Source organism: Mesoplodon bidens (genome assembly GCF_964165515.1).
Source record: "Mesoplodon bidens genome assembly, chromosome: 14".
NCBI lineage: Eukaryota > Metazoa > Chordata > Mammalia > Artiodactyla > Ziphiidae > Mesoplodon > Mesoplodon bidens.
The window spans coordinates 63,968,826-63,991,410 of NC_138170.1; the positions used below are offsets into that span (position 1 = coordinate 63,968,826).

General features: G+C 40.9%; 1 protein-coding gene across 1 annotated transcript in view; it reads left to right on the top strand.

The window, feature by feature from the left end:
* Positions 1 to 8,290: 8,290 nt before the first annotated feature.
* The window catches only part of SRD5A2 (steroid 5 alpha-reductase 2), a gene marked incomplete at both ends in the record, with an annotated part of 53,585 nt that continues 39,290 nt past the window's right edge, over positions 8,291 to 22,585 (top strand). The window contains one exon of the mRNA XM_081254972.1: positions 8,291 to 8,571. Within this exon, the coding sequence (XP_081111098.1) occupies positions 8,291 to 8,571 (281 nt within the window). The remainder of the gene's footprint in view (positions 8,572 to 22,585) is intronic.

A 22,585-nucleotide genomic window follows, 5' to 3' on the forward strand; every position in this document is an offset into this window, starting at 1 on the left:
CTAATAATGTTAAGTCTTTCAATCCATGAACTTGGAATATCTTTCCATTTATTTAAATATTCTTTAATATCTTTCAACAGTGTTTGTAGTTTTCAGTGTACAAGTCCTTTTGTTAAAATTTTACCTTAGTATTTTTTTTGGTGCTATTGTAAAAGAATTGTTTTAGTAATTTCATTTCAGGTTTTCATTGCTAGTTTATAGAAATATAATTGATTTTTGTATACTGATCCTGTATCCTGCAACCTTGCTGAACTCACTTATTTGTTCTAATAGTTTTTAGTAGATTGCTTATCATTTTTATATATAAGATCATGTCATTTGTGAATATAGTTTTACTTCTTTCTTTCCAAACTGTTCCCACCATCTAACTCTTCTCTGTTTTGTTCTTGTCATTCCTTTCCTGTTCCCTTCCTTTAGACTTATTTGATTTTTTAAAGATTTTATTTTAATTTTCCCGTTGAATTTATAGCTTTTTTAAAATTGAGGTATAGTTGACATATAACATTATATTAGTCTCAGGTATACAACATAGTGATTTGATATTTGTATATATTGTGAAATGATCACCACAATAAGTCTAGTTAACATCCATGCCCATATATAGATGCATTTTTATAGGGTTGCCCTGTGGACTTCAATTACATTCATAATTTTCACAGTATAGTTATAGTTCTAGAACTACATATGGTTATATAGAACTATAGTTCAGTTATAGTTATATGCTTCACTTAAAAGATAGAAATATTATAGATAACTTATTGAATATAGTTCCCTGTGCTGCACAGGGAACTATATTTAATATCCTGTAATAAACCATAATGGAGAAGAATATGAAAAATAATATATATATATATATATATATATATATATATATATATATATATAAAACTGAATCACTTTGCTATACACCAGAAACTAACACAACATTGTAAATCAACTATATACTTCAATAAAAAAATTAAAAAAAGAAATCTTGCAAACGTATAAACTCATATCTCTTTACCCTTTATGTTATGATTGTTATATGTGGTATAACAACATACATTAAAACTTCATAAAATAGTGTAATACTTTTAGCTTTTAAACAGTTATATGGATTAAAGAATACTAAGAAGAAAAAGGCAAAAATAGTTTTTTTGTTACGTTTATCCAGATGTCCGTTTCTTTCTTTTTTTTTTCATCAGTGATGTGTTTATTGCTGTGGAAAAATAAAGCTCAGGTTGGGCAAAGAGAACAGGAATTTATCACCAGGGCAAGTATCAGTTCACATAAGAAAGGCACTTTTATTTGTCCAGAATGAATCTCTCTGGAATCCACAGCTAGAAATCAGGTTGTGTTAGTCAAGGAAGCAGTGATAAATGGTTCACTGGTTCAAACATTGGAGGAAATATGGTTTCCCAAACATGCATTTCAGAAAATTACATTTACCCTCCTGATTAACACACAATCATGTATTCATCACAGATGTCTTTGTTTTCATTCAGTTTCTTTTTTTTAAATTAATTTTTATTGGAGTATAGTTGATTTACAGTGTTGTATAGATGTCCATTTCTGATGCTCTACATTTTTTTCTGAAGATCCATATTTTAATCAAGTATGTTTTCCCTTCAGCCAAAAGAACTTTCTTTACCATTTATTGTAGTGAAGTTATGAATCTTCATAGTTTTTGTTTATCTGAAAATATTTTACCCTCATTATTGAATAATATTTTTGCTGGATATAGTATTCTGGGCAGATATTATTTTCTTTCAGCATTTTAAAGATCTCTTCTGATTTACATGTTTTCTGATGAGAAGTTAGCTGTTAATCAGATTGTTGCTCTCCTCTCTATAATGTTGTTTTTATATTGCTGCTTTCATTATTTGTTCTTTATTTTTGACCTTAATAAGTTAAATATGATTTGCTTCAGCATGGGCTTCTTTGTGTTTTTCTGCTTGTTGCTTATTGAATACCTTGAATCTGTCAATTTCTGTCTTTTTATCAATTTTGGGAATATTTCAGCCATTATTTCTTTGCATACTTTTAATGCCTCAATCTGTGTCTCTTATTCTTGTCTGTTAAGTTGTATAGATTATGGGTTGTATTATTTTTCTCTCATGAATATTATTTCCTTTGTTTTAGATGGTAATTTCCCTGGCTGGTCTTGAACTTCAAGCTTTCTTTTGTTTTGTTCAGAACTTTTGTCTTAAGCTGAATTGCTTTGAGTCTGTTCTGCATGTGTGCAGATGTGGGTAGACAGAATTTGGGGATTCCCTCTCTGGCTCTTTCCTTTCCAGGAATATGATAGGTTTTTTCCCATGTGTCTATGTTGCTGCTGTGTAGACGATTCAGACTGCACTTAAGCCAGACTAAGAGTCTCAGAAAAGAGGAACTTATGCCTATAGCTGTCCACATCCCCCTTCCATGTGAACATAAACTCCCCATCAGTATCTGTCTGCTGCTGCTTATTCTCCAGTACCTTTACGTAGGTTTTCTTCCTCTTAGTTTTTTTTTCTTTTATTTACTTATTTATTTATTTTATTTATTTTTTAGCTGCGTTGGGTCTTTGTTGCTGCACGTGGGCTTTCTCTAGTTGCGGCGAGTGGGGGCTACTCTCTGTTGCCGTGCGTGGGCTTCACATTGCAGTGGCTTCTCTTGTTGAGGAGCATGGGCTCTAGGTGTGTGGGCTTCAGTAGTTGTGGCTCGCAGGCTCTAGAGTGCAGGCTCAGTAATTGTGGCACACAGGCTTAGTTGCTCCATGGCATGTGGGATCTTCCCGGACCAGGGCTCGAACCCATGTCCCCTGCATTGGCAGGCAGATTCCCAACCACTGCACCACCAGGGAAATCCTGCTCTTAGGTTTTATCATTGCTTTCTGGCGTGTGTGTGTGTTTGTGTGTCTGGCAGAATATTAGTCCATCATGTTACCTGGTAGCGAATCTCCTTACCTTCATAAAAATGAAGGATATTTTCAATGGATATGAAATTCTTGGTTGAAAAAACTTTTTCCTTCAGCATTTTAAATATTTCATCATCCTCTGGCTTACATATTTTCTGAGAAATCTGTTGTACTTATTGCCTTTGTTCCTCTACGTCTTTTTTTTCTGGCTACTTAAGATTTTCCCTTTTATCACTGGTTCTCAGCAATTTGGTTATGAAATACCTTGGTGTGATTTGAGTGTGTGTGTTTATCTTGCTTGAGGTTTATCAGGGTTCTTGAATTTGTAAGATGGGGTTCTCATCAAATCTGGAAAGTCTTCAAATATTATTTCTCATTTTTTTTTCTGTCACTCTTCCTTTTTTTCTGGGATTCTATCTATTGTTAGACTTTCTGATATTGTCCAACAGGTCACTGAGTCTCCATTCATTTCCTCCTCCCCCTACAACCCCAATCTCATTTTTCTCTGTGAGAAATCTCATAATTCTTTTAGATTATTTTTATTATGATGTCTTCAAATTTACTAATCTTTTCTTGTGAAATGTCTATAGCCTATTATTAATCACATCCAGGGAATTTTTCACTTCAAACTTTTTCATTGTTGTAAGTTCCATTCTTATATTTTCCATTTATCTCATTATGTTAATTTAAAAAAATCCTTAAGCATATTGAGTATACTTAAAATAGGTATTTTAGAGTATTTGTCTGTTAATCCAGCATCTCTGTCATTTCTAGGTCTGTTTCTATTGACTGATTTTCCTCTTGGTTATGTGACACATTTTTTTGCTTCTTGACGTGTGTAGTGCAGAATTAAATTTATCCAAAGAGAGGTCTGGTCTTTGTGCCAGTTCCTTGGGGATAGCCTCTAAACCCTTGGGATAAAGAATTTGGTTGGCCCTTTCCCCAGTTCTGGGAAGTAGCCCCTAAATCCTTGGAATTTCCTTAGTGATAGGAGTATCTTTGCTGTTCATGGGGGCCCTGATAATTTATACTAAGTAGATGGCTCAGAATGGGGGCTGGCCATGCCAGAATGACGAACTATGTGATTAGAGGGTTGGGATTTGAGCCACGTGATATCAGCCTGACCTCTGAGGAGCAGAGCAGGGCTGGAGATTGAGTTCAGTCACATAGCCGGTGATCAATCAATTGTGAATGAAACCTTAATAAAAAATATGGACACTGAAGCTTGGATGAGCTTTCCTGGTAGGCAGGCCACTGCAATTGTCACACATTGATGTGCTGAGAAGGTAGTGGATTCTGACTCCATGGGGAGAGGACAAGAAAACTTCATGTTTGGGACACACACCCCCGACCTAATCTCTTCTTTTGGCTAGCTCTGATTTATGTCTTTTTGCTATAGTAAAGCTTTAATCATCAATATATTACTTTCCTGAGTTCTGTGAGTTGCTCTAGAGAATTATTGAACCTGAAGGTTTAGTGGGAACCCTCATATTTGTAGTGAGCTGTTCAGAAGTATGTGTGGCCTGGAGACCCCTGAAGTTACTTGTATCTGAAGTGAGGGCAGTCTTGTGGAGGACTATGTCCTAAACCTCTGAAGTTTGGCTCAACTTGAGTAGTTGGTGTCAGAAGTCAACACAACATGTCTAGTAACTTGGAGGATGTTGGATATTGTGAAGGCTACATTGTTACTTGTCTGTATGTAATTGTCTTCCTTTAAAGAGGGTTGGACATTGTTAAATTACTTGTGAATCATTTTGATCTTTTGGGGAGATTGACTGAACATTTTGTTAGGAAGGTAGTCTTCACTCTAAAAATAAATTCTTCCTACCACTAAAGCATGACCTTCTGGGATCACTACTGAATTTCCCAGGTGATCTCTTTCTCTCTCTGACACACACACACACACACACACACACACACACACACACATGCACACACCAGCCATACCCCAATCATCTCTTACATCAAGCTCTTATACTCTGGACCACTATTCGCCTGACTTAATCACCCCAGTGCCAGGTACCAGCCAACTAGAAATAGCCCCTACAACCAACAGCCCACTGGAAATATTCAAACTAGCCAATCCTAAGTCTGCTTACCTTACCTCGTCCATTCCTTCCTGCAGAAACCACAATAAAGCTCTTGTCCATGATTTCCTGTCACTCCCTCTGCCTACTGACTGATCCTGATTCTTCCCTGTGTGGTCTTGTGTGGCTTGCTGTGTCTCCTGTTTCTGGGGTTCTGTGAGTATAAACTTCCTTCATCATGGTCATTTCCATGTCTGCATGCCTCACCATACTGATTAAAATAAATTTCCAGTACCATTAAAACACACACAAAAAGTAAATACTGTATGATTATATTATGTAATGTCCAAAAGCTGGCATAACTAATTATGATGTCAGAAGTCAGGGTGGTGGTTATTCTGGGAGGGGATGTAAGGAGGCCTGAGGGGAGGATGTAAGGAGGCCTGAGGGGAGCTTCTGGTATGCTAGCAATCAGTTTCTTGACTTAGGTGCTGGTTGCAAGAATGTGTTCAGGTTGTGCAAATCAATCAAGTTGTATATTTCCAATCTGAGCATTTTCTTTATGCATGTAACTCAAAGCAGTTGCATTACTGGTTCCAATTCTCTACCTCTCCCTGTATCCCTGTCCTTTGCCATGTAACTTTGCAGTACTTTCCTTTTCTGACTCTGGAATCCACGATGTGACTTGATTTGGACAACGGAAAAAGTACAAAATAAGAGTGTACTAGTTCTTGGCCTGAGCCTCAAGAGGTCTTTTGTGTTTCTTGTCCTCTTGTACTTCTGTTATTGAGACTGTATAGATATGGTGGGGCTAGCTCACTTATGCTAGGACCAGAGCAATGTGGAACAGAGCTGTCTCAGCTAAGGTTCTCCATCCAAACCCAGCCTGGAGCAGGCCTCTCAGTTGCTCAACAGATGAATGAGTGAGCATAGGCAAGATCAGCCAAGCCTAGCCTAGGACAGCTGACCTCCAGCTGACTCACAGATGCATAATCTGAAGATAACTGACTTTTAGGGTAGTTTGTTATGCAGCAAAAGCTAACTGATACAATAATGGAAAAAAGATGATGAGGACTAAAATTGGGCAAAGTTGTAAGATAAGAGAGGAGAGAATTGGGACAGGAGAAATTTCATTAAAAAAAAAGTATTCCATCAAGTTGGGTTTGAAATGTCACATTGCCTATTATCCTGATACTGTATGTTATCAAGAAATATAGGGACTTCCCTGGCAATCCAGTGGTTAAGACTTCACCTTCCAATACAGGGAGTGCGGGTTCGATCCCTGGTCTGGGAGCTAAGATCCCACATGCCTCATGGCCAAAAACCAAAACATAAAATAAAAGAAGCAATATTGTAACAAATTCAGTAAAAACTTTAGAAATGGTCCACATCAAAAAAATCTTAAAAAAAAAAAAAGAAATCTAGAATTTCCTGAGTCTGCAAGCCAGCCTCCCAGGGAGGGTATGGCTATTTCGGACAGAGAAGAGGTAACCAAGAACACACAGGGAGGATCTGGGTGTGGGTGGAGGAGAGTGGAGGGGAAGATAAATGGGTTTAGTTTTGGGTAGGGTTGAATTTGAGGTCTCTGAAGGACATCCAAGTAGAGTTGTCCAGCAGGGAGGAAACACAGATGAGAAGCTCCAGTCTTTGCTGGAGGTCTAGATTTGGATGTTCTCAACTAGCAAGTAGTAAATAAGGAATCTGGGACTGGAGCTGGAAAGCCAGTGCAAATACAGCTCTAGGTAGCTGTGAGAGCTGAGCCTGGCCACTCCATGGAGAGTGCTTCAGCCAATATGGGTGGTTCCTACAGGGTGGTCAACTGAAAACTGAAGCCTATTTACAATTTAATTTTTAACCCAACAGGAAAGTGGTGAATACCTCTTCAGCAAGCAGAGGGTATCACCATACACCACGGTGTCCCAGGAATCAGGAAACAACCTCAAACTGGGCAGATGAAACACTATGTACCTTTCATTGGAATAGCAGGTAGGACAGGGCAGGAGTGGATGGAGTAATACTGAGTGGGGCTCCTGAGCGGCAGTTAGTGGGATCAAAGGGCGAAGGATGAAGAAAGCGCCCACGAAGGGGGAGGGAGAGCAAGGGAAAGATGGGTGGAGCCTGAAGTAGGGACAAGAGAAGAAAATTAACAGGGATGAAGCAATCAAGGGAGGTGGGACAAGAAGACGAGGAGGCAAACAGCAGGTGGGAAGAGGAGGCCAACCTGGGAGGAGGAAACTGGATTAAAGAAAGAAGAGGAAAAAAGGGGTACAAAATATATGAAGGAGGCAGTTAAGGAAGTCTGGATACTGAATCAGAGAAGGGAAGAGGAAACAGATAATGAACGAGGGGGTGAAGAATGACAGGAGGGCAGCAAATAGAAGGGAGAGAGAAAGAACCGCGTCTTAGGTGTTCTAGATCCCAGCTGCACTTCGAAGGGCAACATCATATGGAACTCGATTCATCCGCTCCAGGAGGTGGGAGAGGGCGTCCCGCGGCTGAAGCCCTAGACATGAGCCTGAATCTGGACCAGCTCGGGAAGTCCCGGGGAAGAGGAGAGGCTAGGGCAGACACACAGGATCACTACTCAAGGTCGAAATCCGTGCTTCCACGCCCACGCTCAGTCGACTCGTCTCTTCAAAGCAGAGCGAAAGCAGAGGAAATAAGGATGGGGAGAGGCTGGTACCTGCCTGGGGGCGAGGTGGTGCTGAGGGGCCACTAATGCCGGAAGTGGCCAAGGAGAGCGGCGCCCCAGCGCAGAAGGCCTGGGGGACGCGGGAAGTGGCTGGAGGCTGGGCCCAGAGTCGAAGGAAGGATTCAGGGTTGAGTGGAAGCTGGCGGAGAGTGAAGGAGCACAGGGAACCGGAGGGGTTGGGGAGATTCTGGCTGCGGATGGTCAGAGGGTGGGGACCGCGTGGCGACCACACAGAGGGTGTGTGTTAGGGCGGGAGAACTACCCTGGCTAAGTCGTACCTGTAATTTTCTATTTCCTAGTCCCAGAAATTGCAGCATGAGAGGTTGATGGGTGAAAAACAAATCTTCGAAGGGTAGTTAGAAGGAGAGAACAGTGGCAGGATGTGGAGAGGGCGGGCGCGCGGGCGAAGGCGCGAATATGGGCTAAAGGAAGGGCGCAGGACGCGAAGTTGGCTCCGCGAAATCCTTCATCCACTCTCCGCCTGGCTGCTTTCCGAAGTGCCAGCCCTGCGAAAGGGGCATCGCTGCTGAGCCTAGCCAGGGCTGGCCGCTCTGAGATGGGAGGTAGGATGGAGGGGCGGGAGCCAAGGCCGAAGGGGCGGACACGGGGTGGCGTCTAGCTTTCCATAAAGGGGCGGCGGGGGCCGCGCTCTCTTCTGCGCTGGCAGCGGCCACCAGCGGGGAACAGGGCGCAATGTCCGTTCCATGCCAGGAGAGTCCGGTGCTGGCAGGCAGCGCCACTTTGGCCGTCCTGGGGGCACTGGTTCTGTGCCTTGCGGAGCCCGCCGGCTACGGGAAGTACACGGAGAGCCGGATGCCCGTGGCTACCCGCCTGTCCGCCCGCGCCGCCTGGTTCCTGCAGGAGCTGCCCTCCTTCGCGGTGCCCGCGGGGATCCTCGCCGGGCAGCCCCGCTCTCTCTTCGGCCAGCCTGCGACTGTGCTTCTGGGCCTCTTCTGCGCACATTACTTCCACAGGTAGCGTAGCGTTTTCCCTTGAGGGTGTGCAGCGCAGCGCACTGCCAGGCTCCCGGCGTCCAGGAGCGCAGCGCGCGGCGCGAGCCGCTGCAAGGAACGCGGAGTGCGGCGCGAGGGGAGCACCTGGCTGGGCCGGGGCTGCGGGCCAGACGCGGGCTAGTGGAGGAGCGATCGCGGGCAGACGCCGCCTTCACTCTCCACGGCCCCGCGCGCGTCTCGGGTCCGCACTGCTCCGGGGAAAGCGGTGGAGCGGGGCGGGAGGCAAGCTGGAAAGCTCAAGCTGGGCAGAGCTCTTGGCTCAGACAGTTACCTCTCCAACTCCGCGCCGTCCCGCGTCACCTGTGGCGTCTTGCCCACCACCCCTTCTCGTTCTTCCTTCACCTTTCCTTTGCAGGGTGGGGGCGGGCTGGTTCTGAGATCTTGAGGGAGTCTAAGTATTGGCATCTCCCGAAGGAAACTCGGCTCAGAGGGACTGGATCAACGTATCTCTGCAGGGAGATGTGCAGACCCAGACCCTGGACTTAACGGTGAGAAGGAGAACGTGATGGGAACCCACTAACCTGAGCAAGAGTCCCACTTCTCAGGACCCACCGAAAAGGGACTGCGCTCACCACCAACTCGTTTCAAGTTCCCCTGGCACTAAAGTGTGGATGGGTTGAAGTTAACTTAGAGCTCAAATGTTCTTCTGAATTAAAAATCCCAAATTCAGGAGTACTTTACCTTCTGCTCTGAGAAAGAAAGACAGGAAAGAAACCAAGGGCTTTCAGGATTCGGAGAATAGATGTTCAAAAGAGACTATTCATAGGGGAAGAGAAGAGCTCAAGATTCAGTTGCCTACCATGCCTAGTCATTTACCTTCTGTCGTCCCATGTAGCCCCATTGTAACCTTGTGAGATATGTATTTACTGTGCCCACTTTATAGACAAAGGAGCTGAGGCTGTGTAAGGTTAAGTGACTGAATGAAGATGATACAGTTAGTGCCCAGCCAAATTCAAATCTAAGCCTGTGAAACTCCATGGTTTAAGACCTTTTCACCATGTTAAGCAGGCGGATACTCTGCAGGGATAAAACAGAATCCATGGACAGAGAAAAGTTGCCAAACCAAATCAAGAACTGGAACAGAAGCACAGCCTTATTTTGCGTAGAGAATTATGGGGTAAAAAAAATCAAGGAAATCTAGATTAGAAATTAGGGTAAAGAATTACTCTGGAAGCTGAAAGGCATGATCCTCTCTCATAAAGATCATAAGGGAAAAGCGATGCCTCATTTTGGGAAAAGGAGTGTAGAGAAACAAGTTTTAACCTCTCTTTCCATATAATCCCTTCTTATCCTCTGGATCTTTTTTATTGGTCAAGATTTAATATTTATGCAATTTTAACTGGATTCTCACTCTTTTAATAATTATTGCCAAGCAACCATTTCATAAATGGGTGTCCTTTCTGGAGATATTTACTAACCATTTTATTTTATCTAGATTTAGGTGGTTTAATTTGCACAGAAAGAAGGATGTTGGGTGTAGGAGATAAGAGACCAGCTTCTGATTTCACTGTTTTTGGAAAAGACATTTGACAGAAAAATGTGATTTTATCAGGCAATTACTTTTAACTTCTAATTAACTACTGTCTGTTAGCACCATAAACAATATTTTTATGAGTTCATTTCATCTTACAGTATTGATTAGTGCTTTCTGACAATCCTATTAACATAAGTTTTAGACTTGTTTTTAAAGCCAAAAGGTACTTTGCCTTAATAAATTATGACAAGTACATTTAAAAAACCAAGGAAGTTATTACTCATAAAATGAATATCAACACACTGTTCACCTTCTTCAGGGGAAAATTTAAAATGTAAAATTTAGAGGATTTGGGGATTGATTCTGCCTGAGGGAAAATTCCCCACAGAAAACACAACTCAAGGGTGAGTGAGTTGTCCCTAAGGAATGAAGATGTTATGTTTGTCCACCATTCCCTTTGTGTGAACTGTTTCTTTGTGGCCACTGGACTGTTGAATCTTTTATCATTTTGAGTGCTTACAAGGGGTTACGCACTGTACTAAACACTATGTGAGTTATCTACTAATCCTCATACCAACCCATTGAGGAAGCACTGTTATCACCCCCGTTTTGCAGGTGGGAAACTGGGGCGAGAAGAGCTTAAATAACTTGCCCAAGGTCACAAAGTAACCAGGGAGCCAGGGTTCAGACCCAGGGAATCTGAATCCAGATCTCAGGCTCTTAGCTACCATGATAAACTGTTTTATATTTGTTCTTGCTGCCTTGTTCTTGCCTTTTAAAAACTATATTTAGGCTTAAAATTATTTTTTAATTATAAAAATAATGAATGTTTACTAAAGAAAAAAATGAAAAGTACAAAAGTAGAAAAATTCCCATAATTTCAACACTTAAGTCATTAATTGTTAATGTTTTGGAACATTTCCATCAAGGTTCTAATTTTTCTTGGTCAATTTTTATACATACTTGCTATATTGAATATATGTAGGTTTTAGTTCTGCTTGATTACTGTCTATAATAAATATTTTTCCACATTATCATAGAATCTTTGTAAATATCATCTTAGTGGCTGCTTGTTATTTCATCTAAAAACAATAATTTATCCATCAATCTATAGTTTTTTGATAATTTTAATATTTTAAAAATATAATTTAAATTGGACATTTAATTTGTCTTTTTATTTTGGCTAAATAAGGTTGTGATGTACATTTTTGCACCTACATTTTTTTCAGAAGTCATCACTATTCTCTTAGCCAGGATTCCCAGAAGTGGTTCAAAGTTATGAGCATTTTTGCCTTGAGGTTTTAGGAGTCATTAGGCTTGATAGTGAGGGCACATTAAGGAAAAAGCTCCAGGCTGCCTTGGCTTTACCCTCTGCTGTGCGTAGCTATGACACAGAGAATACGATGGAGGAACAGGGGTTCAGGAGAAAGCTGGTTCAGCTGTGGCTTAGACTCTTTTGCAAAATGTCCCTTGGGGGCTATTCAGAAAAGCAATATGACCCATTGGATAGAAGGTGAAACTCTTTGCACTTTTCTCCATACAAGGGTGATATGCTAGAATGTGAGTCCCACAAGGGCAAGGATTTTTATCTCATTTGTTCATGACTGTGTCCTCAGTGTATAGAAAAGTGCCAGTACATATTTGGTACTCACTAAAATTTGTTGAATGCATGAATGAACTCTACCTCTGACATCAGTACAGGCAGTCAGAATTGTGGGAGGGCTAGCAATTACTTAGGAATCATTGCTGAGATTGCATGGCTAGGTCAACTCAGATCATTCTCTTCCCTTCAGAATCTATTGTTGTGGATATTTGGTTGGTTTAGCTACATGAAAATGACTGCTGTGTAAGCATGTTGCCTAATCCCACATCTAGAGTTGTTTGGAGTCAGAGTCATCTCACCTCCTCTTGTTGACCTTGACAGCGGCCTGGAATAATCCTTTGCCCCCACTCTCTGATTCATCATTTTCTCAAGATGCCTTGGTGTCTCACGCAATGGTCATCACAACACCTATGCCTGTGGAAGCTTATGTTTTTTCAAGACTTGGGTGTGACCTTGGTATTTAGATGAAAAAGAAAGCTGTTTTCAAATAAAGGTGACTATTCTGTAAAAAGTTGCTGGCAGTGTGACCTTCCTTGATGCACATGCAGAAGCAGAGGGCAATGCACACATTAGAGTCTGTTTGAATTTGGAAAGAACTTTCCTGGGGTTTAGATGCTGAAAATAATGACATTTTCTATTCAGCCAAATAAAATGATGGCTTAAATGGAAGGCCTTTTTTTTCTTTCTTTGAATTTTGAATTTTATTTTATTTATTTTTTTATACAGCAGGTTATTATTAGTTATCCATTTTATACATATCAGTGTATATATGTCAATCGCAATCTCCCAGTTCATCACACCACAACCTGCCCCCCACCACTTTCCCCCCTTTGAGTCCATACATTTGTTCTCTACATCTGTGTCTCTCTTTCTGCCCTGGAAACAGGTTCATCTGTACCATTTTTCTAGGTTCCGCATATATGCGTTAATATACGGTATTTGTTTTTCTCTTTCTGACATACTTCACTCTGTATGACAGTCTCTAGATCCATCCATGTCTCTACAAATGAGCCAATTTCGTTCCTTTTTATGGCTGAGTAATATTCCATTGTATATATGTACCACATCTTCTTTATCCATTTGTCTGTTGATGAACATTTAGGTTGCTTCCATGACCTGGCTATTGTACATGGTGCTGCAGTGAATATTGGTGTGCATGTGTCTTTTTGAATTATGGTTTTCTTTGAGTATATGCCCAGTAGTGGGTTTGCTGGGTGATATGGTACTTCTATTTTTAGTTATTTAAGGAACATCTATACTGTTCTACATACTGGCTGTATCAATTTTACATGCCTGCCAACAGTACAAGAGGGTTCCCTTTTCTCCACACCCTCTCCAGCATTTGTTGTTTGTAAACTTTCTGATGACGCCCATTCTAACTGGTGTGAGGTGAAAACTCGTAGTTTTGATTTGCATTTCTCTAATAATTAGTGATATTGAGCAGCGTTTCATGTGCTTCTTGACCATCTGTATGTCTTCTTTGGAGAAATGTCTATTTAGGTCTTCTGCCCATTTTTTGATTGGGTTGTTTATTTTCTTAATATTGAGCTGCATGAGCTGTTTATATATTTTGGAGATTAATCCTTTGTCCGAGGATTCATTTGCAAGTATTTTCTCCCTTTCTGAGGGTTGTCTTTTCGTCTTGTTTGTAGTTTCCTTTGCTTTACAAAAGCTTTTAAGTTTCATTAGGTCCCATTTGTTTATTTTTGTTTTTATTTCCATTACTCTAGGAGGCGGATCAAAAAAGATCTTGCTGTGATTTATGTCAAAGAGTGTTCTTCCTATATTTTCCTCTAAGAGTTTTATAGTGTCTGGTCTTACATTTAAGTCTCTAATCCATTTTGAGTTTATTTCTGTGTATGGTGTTAGGGAGTGTTCTAATTTCATTCTTTTACATGTAGCTGTCCAGTTTTCCCTGCACCACTTATTGAAGAGACTGTCTTTTGTCCATTGTATATCCTTTCCTCCTTTGTCATAGATTAGTTGACCATAGGTGCGTGGGTTTATCTCTGGGCTTTCTATCCTGTTCCATTGATCTATATTTCTGTTTTTTTTGTGTTGTGTACCATATTGTCTTGATTACTGTACCTTTGTAGTATAGTCAGAAGTCAGGGAGTCTGATTCCTCCAGCTCCGTTTTTCTTTCCCTCAAGACTGCATTGGCTATTCGGGGTCTTTTGTGTCTACATACAAATTTTAAGATTTTTTTGTTCTGGTTCTGTAAAAAATGCCATTGGTAATTTGATAGGGATTGCATTGACTCTGTAGATTGCTTTGGGTAGTATAGTCATTTTCACCATATTGATTCTTCCAATCCAAGAACATGGTATATCGCTCCATCTGTTTCTATTATCTTTAATTTCTTTCAACAGTGTCTTATAGTTTTCTGCATACAGGTATTCTGTCTCCCTAGGTAGGTTTGTTCCTAGGTATTTTATTCTTTTTGTTTCAGTGGTAAATGGGAGTGTTTCCTTAATATCTCTTTCAGATTTTTCATTATTAGTGTATAGGAATGCAAGGGATTTCTGTGCATTAATTTTGTATCCTGCAACTTTACCAAATTCATTGATTAGCTCTAGTAGTTTTCTGATAGCATCGTTAGGATTCTCTATGTATAGTATCATGTCATCTGCAAACAGTGACAGTTTTACTTCTTTTTCAATTTGTATTACTTTTATTTCTTTTTCTTCTCTGATTGCCATGGCTAGGACTTCCAAAACTATGTTGAATAATAGTGGCAAAAGTGCACATCCTTGTCTTGTTCCTGATCTTAGAGGAAATGCTTTCAGTTTTTCACCATTGAGAATGATTTTTGTTGTGGGTTTGTCGTATATGGCCTTTATTATGTTGAGGTAGGTTCCCTCTATGCCCACTTTCTGGAGAGTTTTTATCATAAATGGGTGTTGAATTTTGTCAAAAGCTTTTTCTGCATCTATTGAGGTGATCATACGGTTTTTTTTTTTTTTTTTTTTGCGGTACGCGGGCCTCTCACTGTTGTGGCTTCTCCCGTCGCGGAGCACAGGCTCTGGATGCTCAGGCTCAGCAGCCATGGCTCATGGGCCCAGCCGCTCTGTGGCATGTGGGATCTTCCTGGACCGGGGCACGAACCCGTGTCCCCTGCATCGGCAGGCAGACTCTCAACCACTGCACCACCAGGGAAGCCCGATCATATGGTTTTTATTTTTCAATTTGTTAATATGGTGTATCACATTGATTGATTTGAGTATATTGCAGAATCCTTGCATCCCCAGCATAAATCCCACTTAATCATGGTGTATGATCCTTTTAACGTGTTGTTGGATTCTGTTTGCTAGTATTTCGTTGAGGATTTTTGCATCTATATTCATCAGCCTGTGATATTGGTTTGTAATTTTCTTTTTTTGTAGTATCTTAGTCTGGTTTTGGTATCAGGGTGATGGTGGCCTCGTAGAATGAGTTTGGGAGTGTTCCTTCCTCTGCAATTTTTTGGAAGAGTTTGAGAAGGATGGGTGTTAGCTCTCCTCTAAATGTTTGATAGAATTCACCTGTGAAGCCACCTGGTCCTGGACTTTTGTTTTTTGGCAGATTTTTAATCACAGTTTGAATTTCATTACTCGTGATTGGTCTGTTCATAAATTGTATTTCTTGCTGGTTCAGTCTTGGAAGGTTATACCTTTCTAAGAATTTGTCCATTTCTTCCAGGTTGTCCATTTTATTGGCATAGAGTTGCTTGTAGTAGTCTCTTAGGATGCTTTGTATTTCTGCGGTGTCTGTTATAACTTCTCCTTTTTCATTTCTAATTTTATTGATTTGCATCCTCTCCCTCTTTTTCTTGATGAGTCTGGCTAATGGTTTATCAATTTTGTTTATCTTCTCAATGAACCAGCTTTTAGTTTTATTGATCTTTGCTATTGTTTTCTTTGTTTCTATTTCATTTATTTCTGCTCTGATCTTTATGATTTCTTTCCTTCTGCTAACTTTGGGTTTTCTTTGTTCTTCTTTCTCTAGTTCCTTTAGGTGTAAGTTTAGATTATTTATTTGAGATTTTTCTTGTTTCTTGAGGTAGGCTTGTAGAGCTATAAACTTCCCTTTAGAACTGCTTTTGCTGCATCCCATAGGTTTTGGATTGTCATATTTTCATGGTCATTTGTCTTTAGGTATTTTTTGATTTCCTCTTTGATTTCTGTAGTGATCTCTTGGTTATTTAGTAACGTAGTGTTTAGCCTCCATGTGTTTGTGTTTTTTATGTTTTTTCCCCTGTCATTCATTTCTAATCTCATAGTATTGTGGTCAGAAAAGATGCTTGATATGATTTCAATTTTCTTCAATTTACTGAGGCTTGATTTGTGAACCAAATGTGATCAATCCTGGAGAATGTTCCATGCACACTTGAGAAGAAGGTGTAATCTGTTGTTTTTGGATGGAATGTCCTATAAATATCAAATCTATCTGGTCTATTGTGTCATTTAAAGCTTCTGTTTCCTTATTTATTTTCATTTTGGATGATCTGTCCATTGGTGTAAGTGAGGTGTTAAAGTCCCCCACTATTATTGTGTTACTGTCAATTTCTTCTTTTATAGCTGTTAGCAGTTGCCTTATGTATTGATGTGCTCCTATGTTGGGTGCACATATATTTACAATTGTTATACCTTCTTCTTGGATTGATCCCTTGATCATTATGTAGTGTCCTTCCTTGTCTCTTGTAACATTCTTTATTTTAAAGTCTATTTTATCTGATATGAGTATTGCTACTCCAGCTTTCTTTTGATTTCCATTTGCATGGAATATCTTTTTCTGTCCACTCACTTTCAGTCTGTATGTGTCCCTAGATCTGAAGTGGGTCTCTTGTAGACAGCATATATATGGGTCTTGTTTTTGTATCCATTCAGCAAGCCTGTGTCATTGGGTTGGAGCATTGTTCCATTCATGTTTAAGGTAATTATCAATATGTATGTTCCTATGACCATTTTCTTTTTTTTTTTTAATTTAATTTTTTTTGCTGTGTTGTGTCTTCGTTTCTGTGCGAGGGCTTTCTCTAGTTGTGGCAAGCGGGGGCCACTCTTCATCGTGGTGCGCGGGCCTCTCACTATCGCGGCCTCTTGTTGCGGAGCACAGGCTCCAGATGCGCAGGCTCAGTAGTCGTGGCTCATGGGCCTAGTTGCTCCGCGGCATGTGGGATCCTCCCAGATCAGGGCTCGAACCCGTTTCCCCTGCATTAGCAGGCAGATTCTCAACCACTGCGCCACCAGGGAAGCCCCCCTATGACCATTTTCTCAATTGTTTTGGGTTTGTTTTTGTAGGTCCTTTTCTCCCCTTGTGTTTCCCACTTAGAGAAGTTCCTTTAGCCTTTGTTGTAGAGCTGGTTTGGTGGTGGTGGTTTCTCTTAACTTTTGCTTGTCTGTAAAGCTTTTGATTTCTCCATCGAATCTGAATGAGATCCTTGCTGGGTAGAGTAATCTTGGTTGTAGGTTCTTCCCTTTCATCACTTTAAGTGTATCATGCCACTCCCTTCTGGCTTGTAGAGTTTCTGCTGAGAAATCAGCTTTTAACCTTATGGGAGTTCCCTTGTATGTTATTTTTCATTTTTCCCTTGCTGCTTTCAATAATTTTTCTTTGTCTTTAATTTTTGCCAATTTGGTTACTATGTGTCTTGGTGTGTTTCTCCTTGGGTTTATCCTGTATGGGACTCACTGCGCTTCCTGGACTTGGGTGGCTATTTCCTTTCCCATGTTAGGGAAGTTTTCGACTATAATCTCTTCATGTTTTTTCTCAGGCCCTTTCTCTCTCTCTTCTCCTTCTGGGACCCCTATAATGCGAATGTTTTTGCATTTAATGTTGTCCCAGAGGTCTCTTAGGCTGTCTTCATTTCTTTTCATTCTTTTTTCATTATTCTGTTCTGCAGCAGTGAATTCCACCATTCTGTCTTCCAGGTCACTTATCCGTTCTTCTGCCTCAGTTATTCTGCTATTGATTCCTTCTAGTGTAGTTTTCATTTCAGTTATTGTATTGTTCATCTCTGTTTGTTTGTTCTTTAATTCTTCTTGGTCTTTGTTAAACATTTCTTGCATCTTCTCCATCTTTGCCTCTATTGTTTTTCCGAGGTCCTGGATCATCTTCACTATCATTCTGAATTTTTTTTCTGGAAGGTTGCCTATCTCTACTTCTTTTTGTTGTTTTTCTGGGGTTTTATCTTGTTCCTTCATGTGGTGCATAGCCCTCTGCCTTTTCATCTTGTCTGTCTTTCTGTGAATGTGGTTTTTGTTCCACAGGCTGCAGGATTGTAGTTCTTCTTGCTTCTGCTGTCTGTCCTCTGGTGGATGAGGCTATCTAAGAGGCTTGTGCAGGTTTCCTGATGGGAGGGACTGGTGGTGGGTAGAGCTGGGTGTTGCTCTGCTGGGCAGAGCTCAGGAAAACTTTAATCTTCTTGACTGCTGATGGGTGGGGCTGGCTTCCCTCCCTGTTGGTTGTTTGGCCTGAGGCAACCCAACACTGGAGCCTACCTGTGCTCTTTGGTGGGGCTAATGGCAGACTCTGCGAGGGCTCATGCCAAGGAGTACTTCCCAGAACTTCTGCTGCCAGTGTCGTTGTCCCCACGGTGAGCCACAGCCACCCCCCACCTCTGCAGGAGACCCTCCAACACTCGCAAGTAGGTCTGGTTCAGTCTCCTATGGGGTCACTGCTCCTTCCCCTGGGTCCCGGTGTACACACTACTTTGTGTGTGTCCTCCATGAGTGGAGTCTCTGTTTCCCCCAGTCCTGTCAAAGTCCTGCAATCAAATCCCACTAGCCTTCAAAGTCTGATTCTCTAGGAATTCCTCCTCCCATTGCTGGACCCCCAGGTTTCGACGCCTGATGTGGGGCTCAGAACCTTTACTCCAGTGGGTGGACTTCTGTGGAATAAGTGTTCTTAAGTTTGTGAGTCACCCACTCAGCCGTTATTTGATTTTATTGTGATTGCACCCCTCCTACCGTCTCATTGTGGCTTCTCCTTTGTCGTTGGATGTGAGTTATCTTTTTTGGTGATTTCCAGTGTCTTCCTGTCGATGATTGTTCAGAAGTTAGTTGTGATTCCAGTGCTCTTCCAAGAGTGAGTGCATGTTCATCCTTCTACTCCGCCATCTTGAACCAGTCTCTCAATAAGAGGCCTTTTTGCTCGATTGCTCAGTTCATTCTCCAGCAGCATGAATTCTTCCCCATCCTTCAAGACTCAGATCGGGCATCACTTCCTCCAAGAAGGCTTCTCTGTGTCCTTTCTCCTTTTGTAAGTCAAGGTGTGGTTTTCATAGCAGCCAGTGTGGCCTTCCATGAGGCACTTCACACACTGGGTCATAATTCTCTATTTTAAGGAAACGTCACATCTGTCTAGCCTCCTCATTTTATAGAAGCAGAGCACCACAAAGTTAAGACAATTCGGGGCAAAGAGGGCACTGGAACCTGAGTCTCATCATGTGCCCTGTCAACGCTTCTCCAATCTCATAAGACCTGCAGATGTGTCAAATATTCAGAAGTAATCAAACCTCATGAAGGAAATTACTCATTGGCTGAGAATCAGGGTGATGATTAATACGGACATTGGAAACCACCTAGAAAAATCTCTCCTCTTACACACTGAGAAGGAAGTCCCAGGCAGAATAAACTGAATTCTTGTGGTCACTTATTCATGTGTTAAGGACATTCATGAGGCATAATTCGGATCAATTAAAATGGGGGTCAGCAAACTTTTTCTGTAGAAAAGCCAGATAGTAGCTGTTTTAGGCTTTGCAGTAATACAATCTCTGTCACAACTACTCAACTCTGCTCTTGTAGCATGAAAACAGCACAGACAATATGTAGACAAATGAGTGAGGTAATGTTCCAATAAAACTTTATTTACAAAAACAGGTAGTGGGCTGTATTTGGCCTGTGGGTCATAGTTTGCTAGCCTCTCCTTAAGAAAACCATGTGTGGCATAGCTTTACATTCAGTGCCCTGGTAATTCTATTATAAAATCTTGTTAAATCCTATAGCAAAGTATTGGGCATAGTCTAGAAAATTTCTGGTACATTTAAATAGGAATTTGGTAGTAAATCTCATTTTCTGTGAATTCCTGGCTTGCAAGTCCTTTATTTGAACCTTTGTGGGAAATAGTAGGACTCTTGTAGTTTACATTCTAAATGGGATGACATCATAAGCACATCTAAAACATGTACTGCTATGTTTGCCAAAAATGTAAACAAGATTTAGAGATCTTGACCACTTTTACCACACTGAAGAAAGGTCCAACTTCTTGCTCATTTTAAATCTAATTTAATGTCACTTAACAAACAAGATAAGGAAACAGTGATCCAAGCTGGTTGAGTGACGTGTATGAAGTTACATGGCGAGGAAGGGGCAGAGTGGGGCTTGAACTTAGGAGTCCTAATTCTTTATCCGAGTTCCACATGCTCAGATCTGTGCTGGGTCCTAGGGGAGCACACAAAAGAAACACAAAGCTGGTGCTTGCCCTCCAGGAGAAAGGCAGGAAAACGCATCATAGTGTGTCTGACACTCTTTCTGGTGTGAAAGTTTGGTGGTGGTAATGTCAGTATGAGAGGCTCAGGACAGGTGGGAAAATGCAAATTGAGGGACATGTGGACCATGGTCATGCCACTGAACATGCTGAGGTCTCTGGTGCCTGTCTGTGTTTGAGTGTGCATGGAATAGTGGGCAGATGGGTGGGTGAGTTTTGAGGAAACCCAATAAATGGCACCCTTCTTCCCCACCCAAGTTCATAATCAACTGAGAGACAGATCCAGGAATTAGGCAACTAGAGACAAATTACTACCCTTATTAGTGGTAAAGCTGGTTTGGGGCAACATGGCTTCCATTTTGTATCCTAACACTGTCCCTCAGAAAAACTCAGCAACAGTGATGGCTGACTACCACAGGCCTTACCCAGTGGTGCCTGTTCTGGAAAGACAGCAGAACGGAAGAAGGGCTGAGCTGCACACACCCCTTGAGAGGTCCTGCTTTCATATTTACCAATTGGGCAATTTACTTCTCCTTTCCTGAGGAGCAGTGAGTGAGGGAGAGTGGAAAGGCAAGGAGGTATACTCAAATGAAAGGTCCTCGGCCAGCAGGAGGGAGGACATTAATGTTTTCTGTTACAAGATAGAATATGAAAGTTGTCTACATGTTGATTTTTGCCAGAGCCTGGCAACTTGGTTCTGGAACCTGGGGCACTTCCCTTTCTGCTTTTTGACTCCTTGCCACATATGGCAAGGAGACATTAAAGGCTGGACTCAAGATGTTTAGAAAGTTGCTGTGCTCAACCCAGCAGCCTTTAAGGAGACTCATCATAGGAGCTCTAAATTTTAAAACCCTCTGAACCAGGGCCAACAGTGCAATTTGCCTTCCATTTGGTTATGGAGCTCCGGGTGTTCCAGGAATTATGTTACGTGTTTTACATCAGTTATCTCATTTTATCCTTGAGACAATCGCTGTTATTAATGCAATTTCACAAATAACTGCACTTTGATTGCAGTGATTGGTGGGAGTGATGAGTAAGCACTCAGCTGGTCCTCGAAAGTTGGTCTGTGTGGGTGGGAATGAGATGTTCAGTCAGGAAAAGGGGTCTGTTTGGTGACCTATGACTTAAAATTGCCCTGTGCGCCATATGTACTCTGTCTTAGAATACCTTTTTAATACCAAATATCTTTTGTTTCTTTTAACATCTTTATTGGAGTAAAATTGCTTTACAATTGTGTGTTAGTTTCTGCTTTATAACAAAGTGAATCAGCTATACATATACATATGTCCCCATATCTCCTCCCTCTCACCCTCCCTATCCCACCCCTCTAGATGGTTACAAAGCACGGAGCTGATCTCCCTGTGCTATGCGGCTGCTTCCCACAATACCAATTATCTTTTGTATCTATGCCATAATATCGGATCCTACTATCCAAGCCTTAAATCAGGTCTGGGCCATTTTCAAAATTCTTCCATTTACTTGCTTCATGTTGTCAAGGCTGATCCTAAAAGTTACTGTGAAGAAAATAAGGCAATTTGCTTTTGACATTTTTCCTATTTGACCATGAAAAATCCCCAGCTCCCTTTCTGTGTACAGTCTCTGTTTCTCTCTTCTGCCTCTATCTGTCCTCTTTCAACAGCAGTACTTGGTCTCACTTCAGTCTCCCGGTGAATGTTCTTTACTTACCCAAAGTTACCTATCTGATAAACAAATCTAAATACTAGTGTTTTGGGTCCTTTGTTTTCTTATTATTGAGTTTTGAAAGTTCTTTGTATATTCTAGATACAAATTCTTTACCAGATATATACTTTGCAAATAATTTCTCCTACTCTGTATGGCTTGTCTTTTTTATTCTTTTAACCATATCTTTTGAAAAGCAGAGGTTTTTAATTTTGATGAAGTCCAATTTTTCTATTTGTTCTCATGCAATTAAATCTAAGAAATCTTTGCCTAGTCTAAAGTCACATGGTTTTTTTTCTTATGTTTTCTTATAAAAGGTTTATTATTTTAGGTTTTACATTTATGTCTATGATCTATTTTGAGTTAATTCTTATATAGGGTTAGAAATATGAATCAAAGTTCTTCCTTTTGCCTATAGATAGCCAATTTTTCCAGTACCATTTGTTGAAAATACTTTTCTTTCTCTAATGAAATTGCTCCTGCACCTCATGATATGAACAGATACTTTGCTAAAGAAAACATATGAATGGCAAATAAAAACGGGGAAAGATGCTCAACATCATTAGTCATTAGGGAAATGCTAATTAAACCACAGTGGGATACTACTATGCCTCCATTAGAATGACTAGAATAAAAAGACTGAACATACCAAGTGCTACTGAGGATGTGGAAGACTAGAATTCTTATACATTGTTGATAGGAATGTAAAATGATGACCACTTTGGAAAACATTTTGAAGTCTCTTAAAAAGTT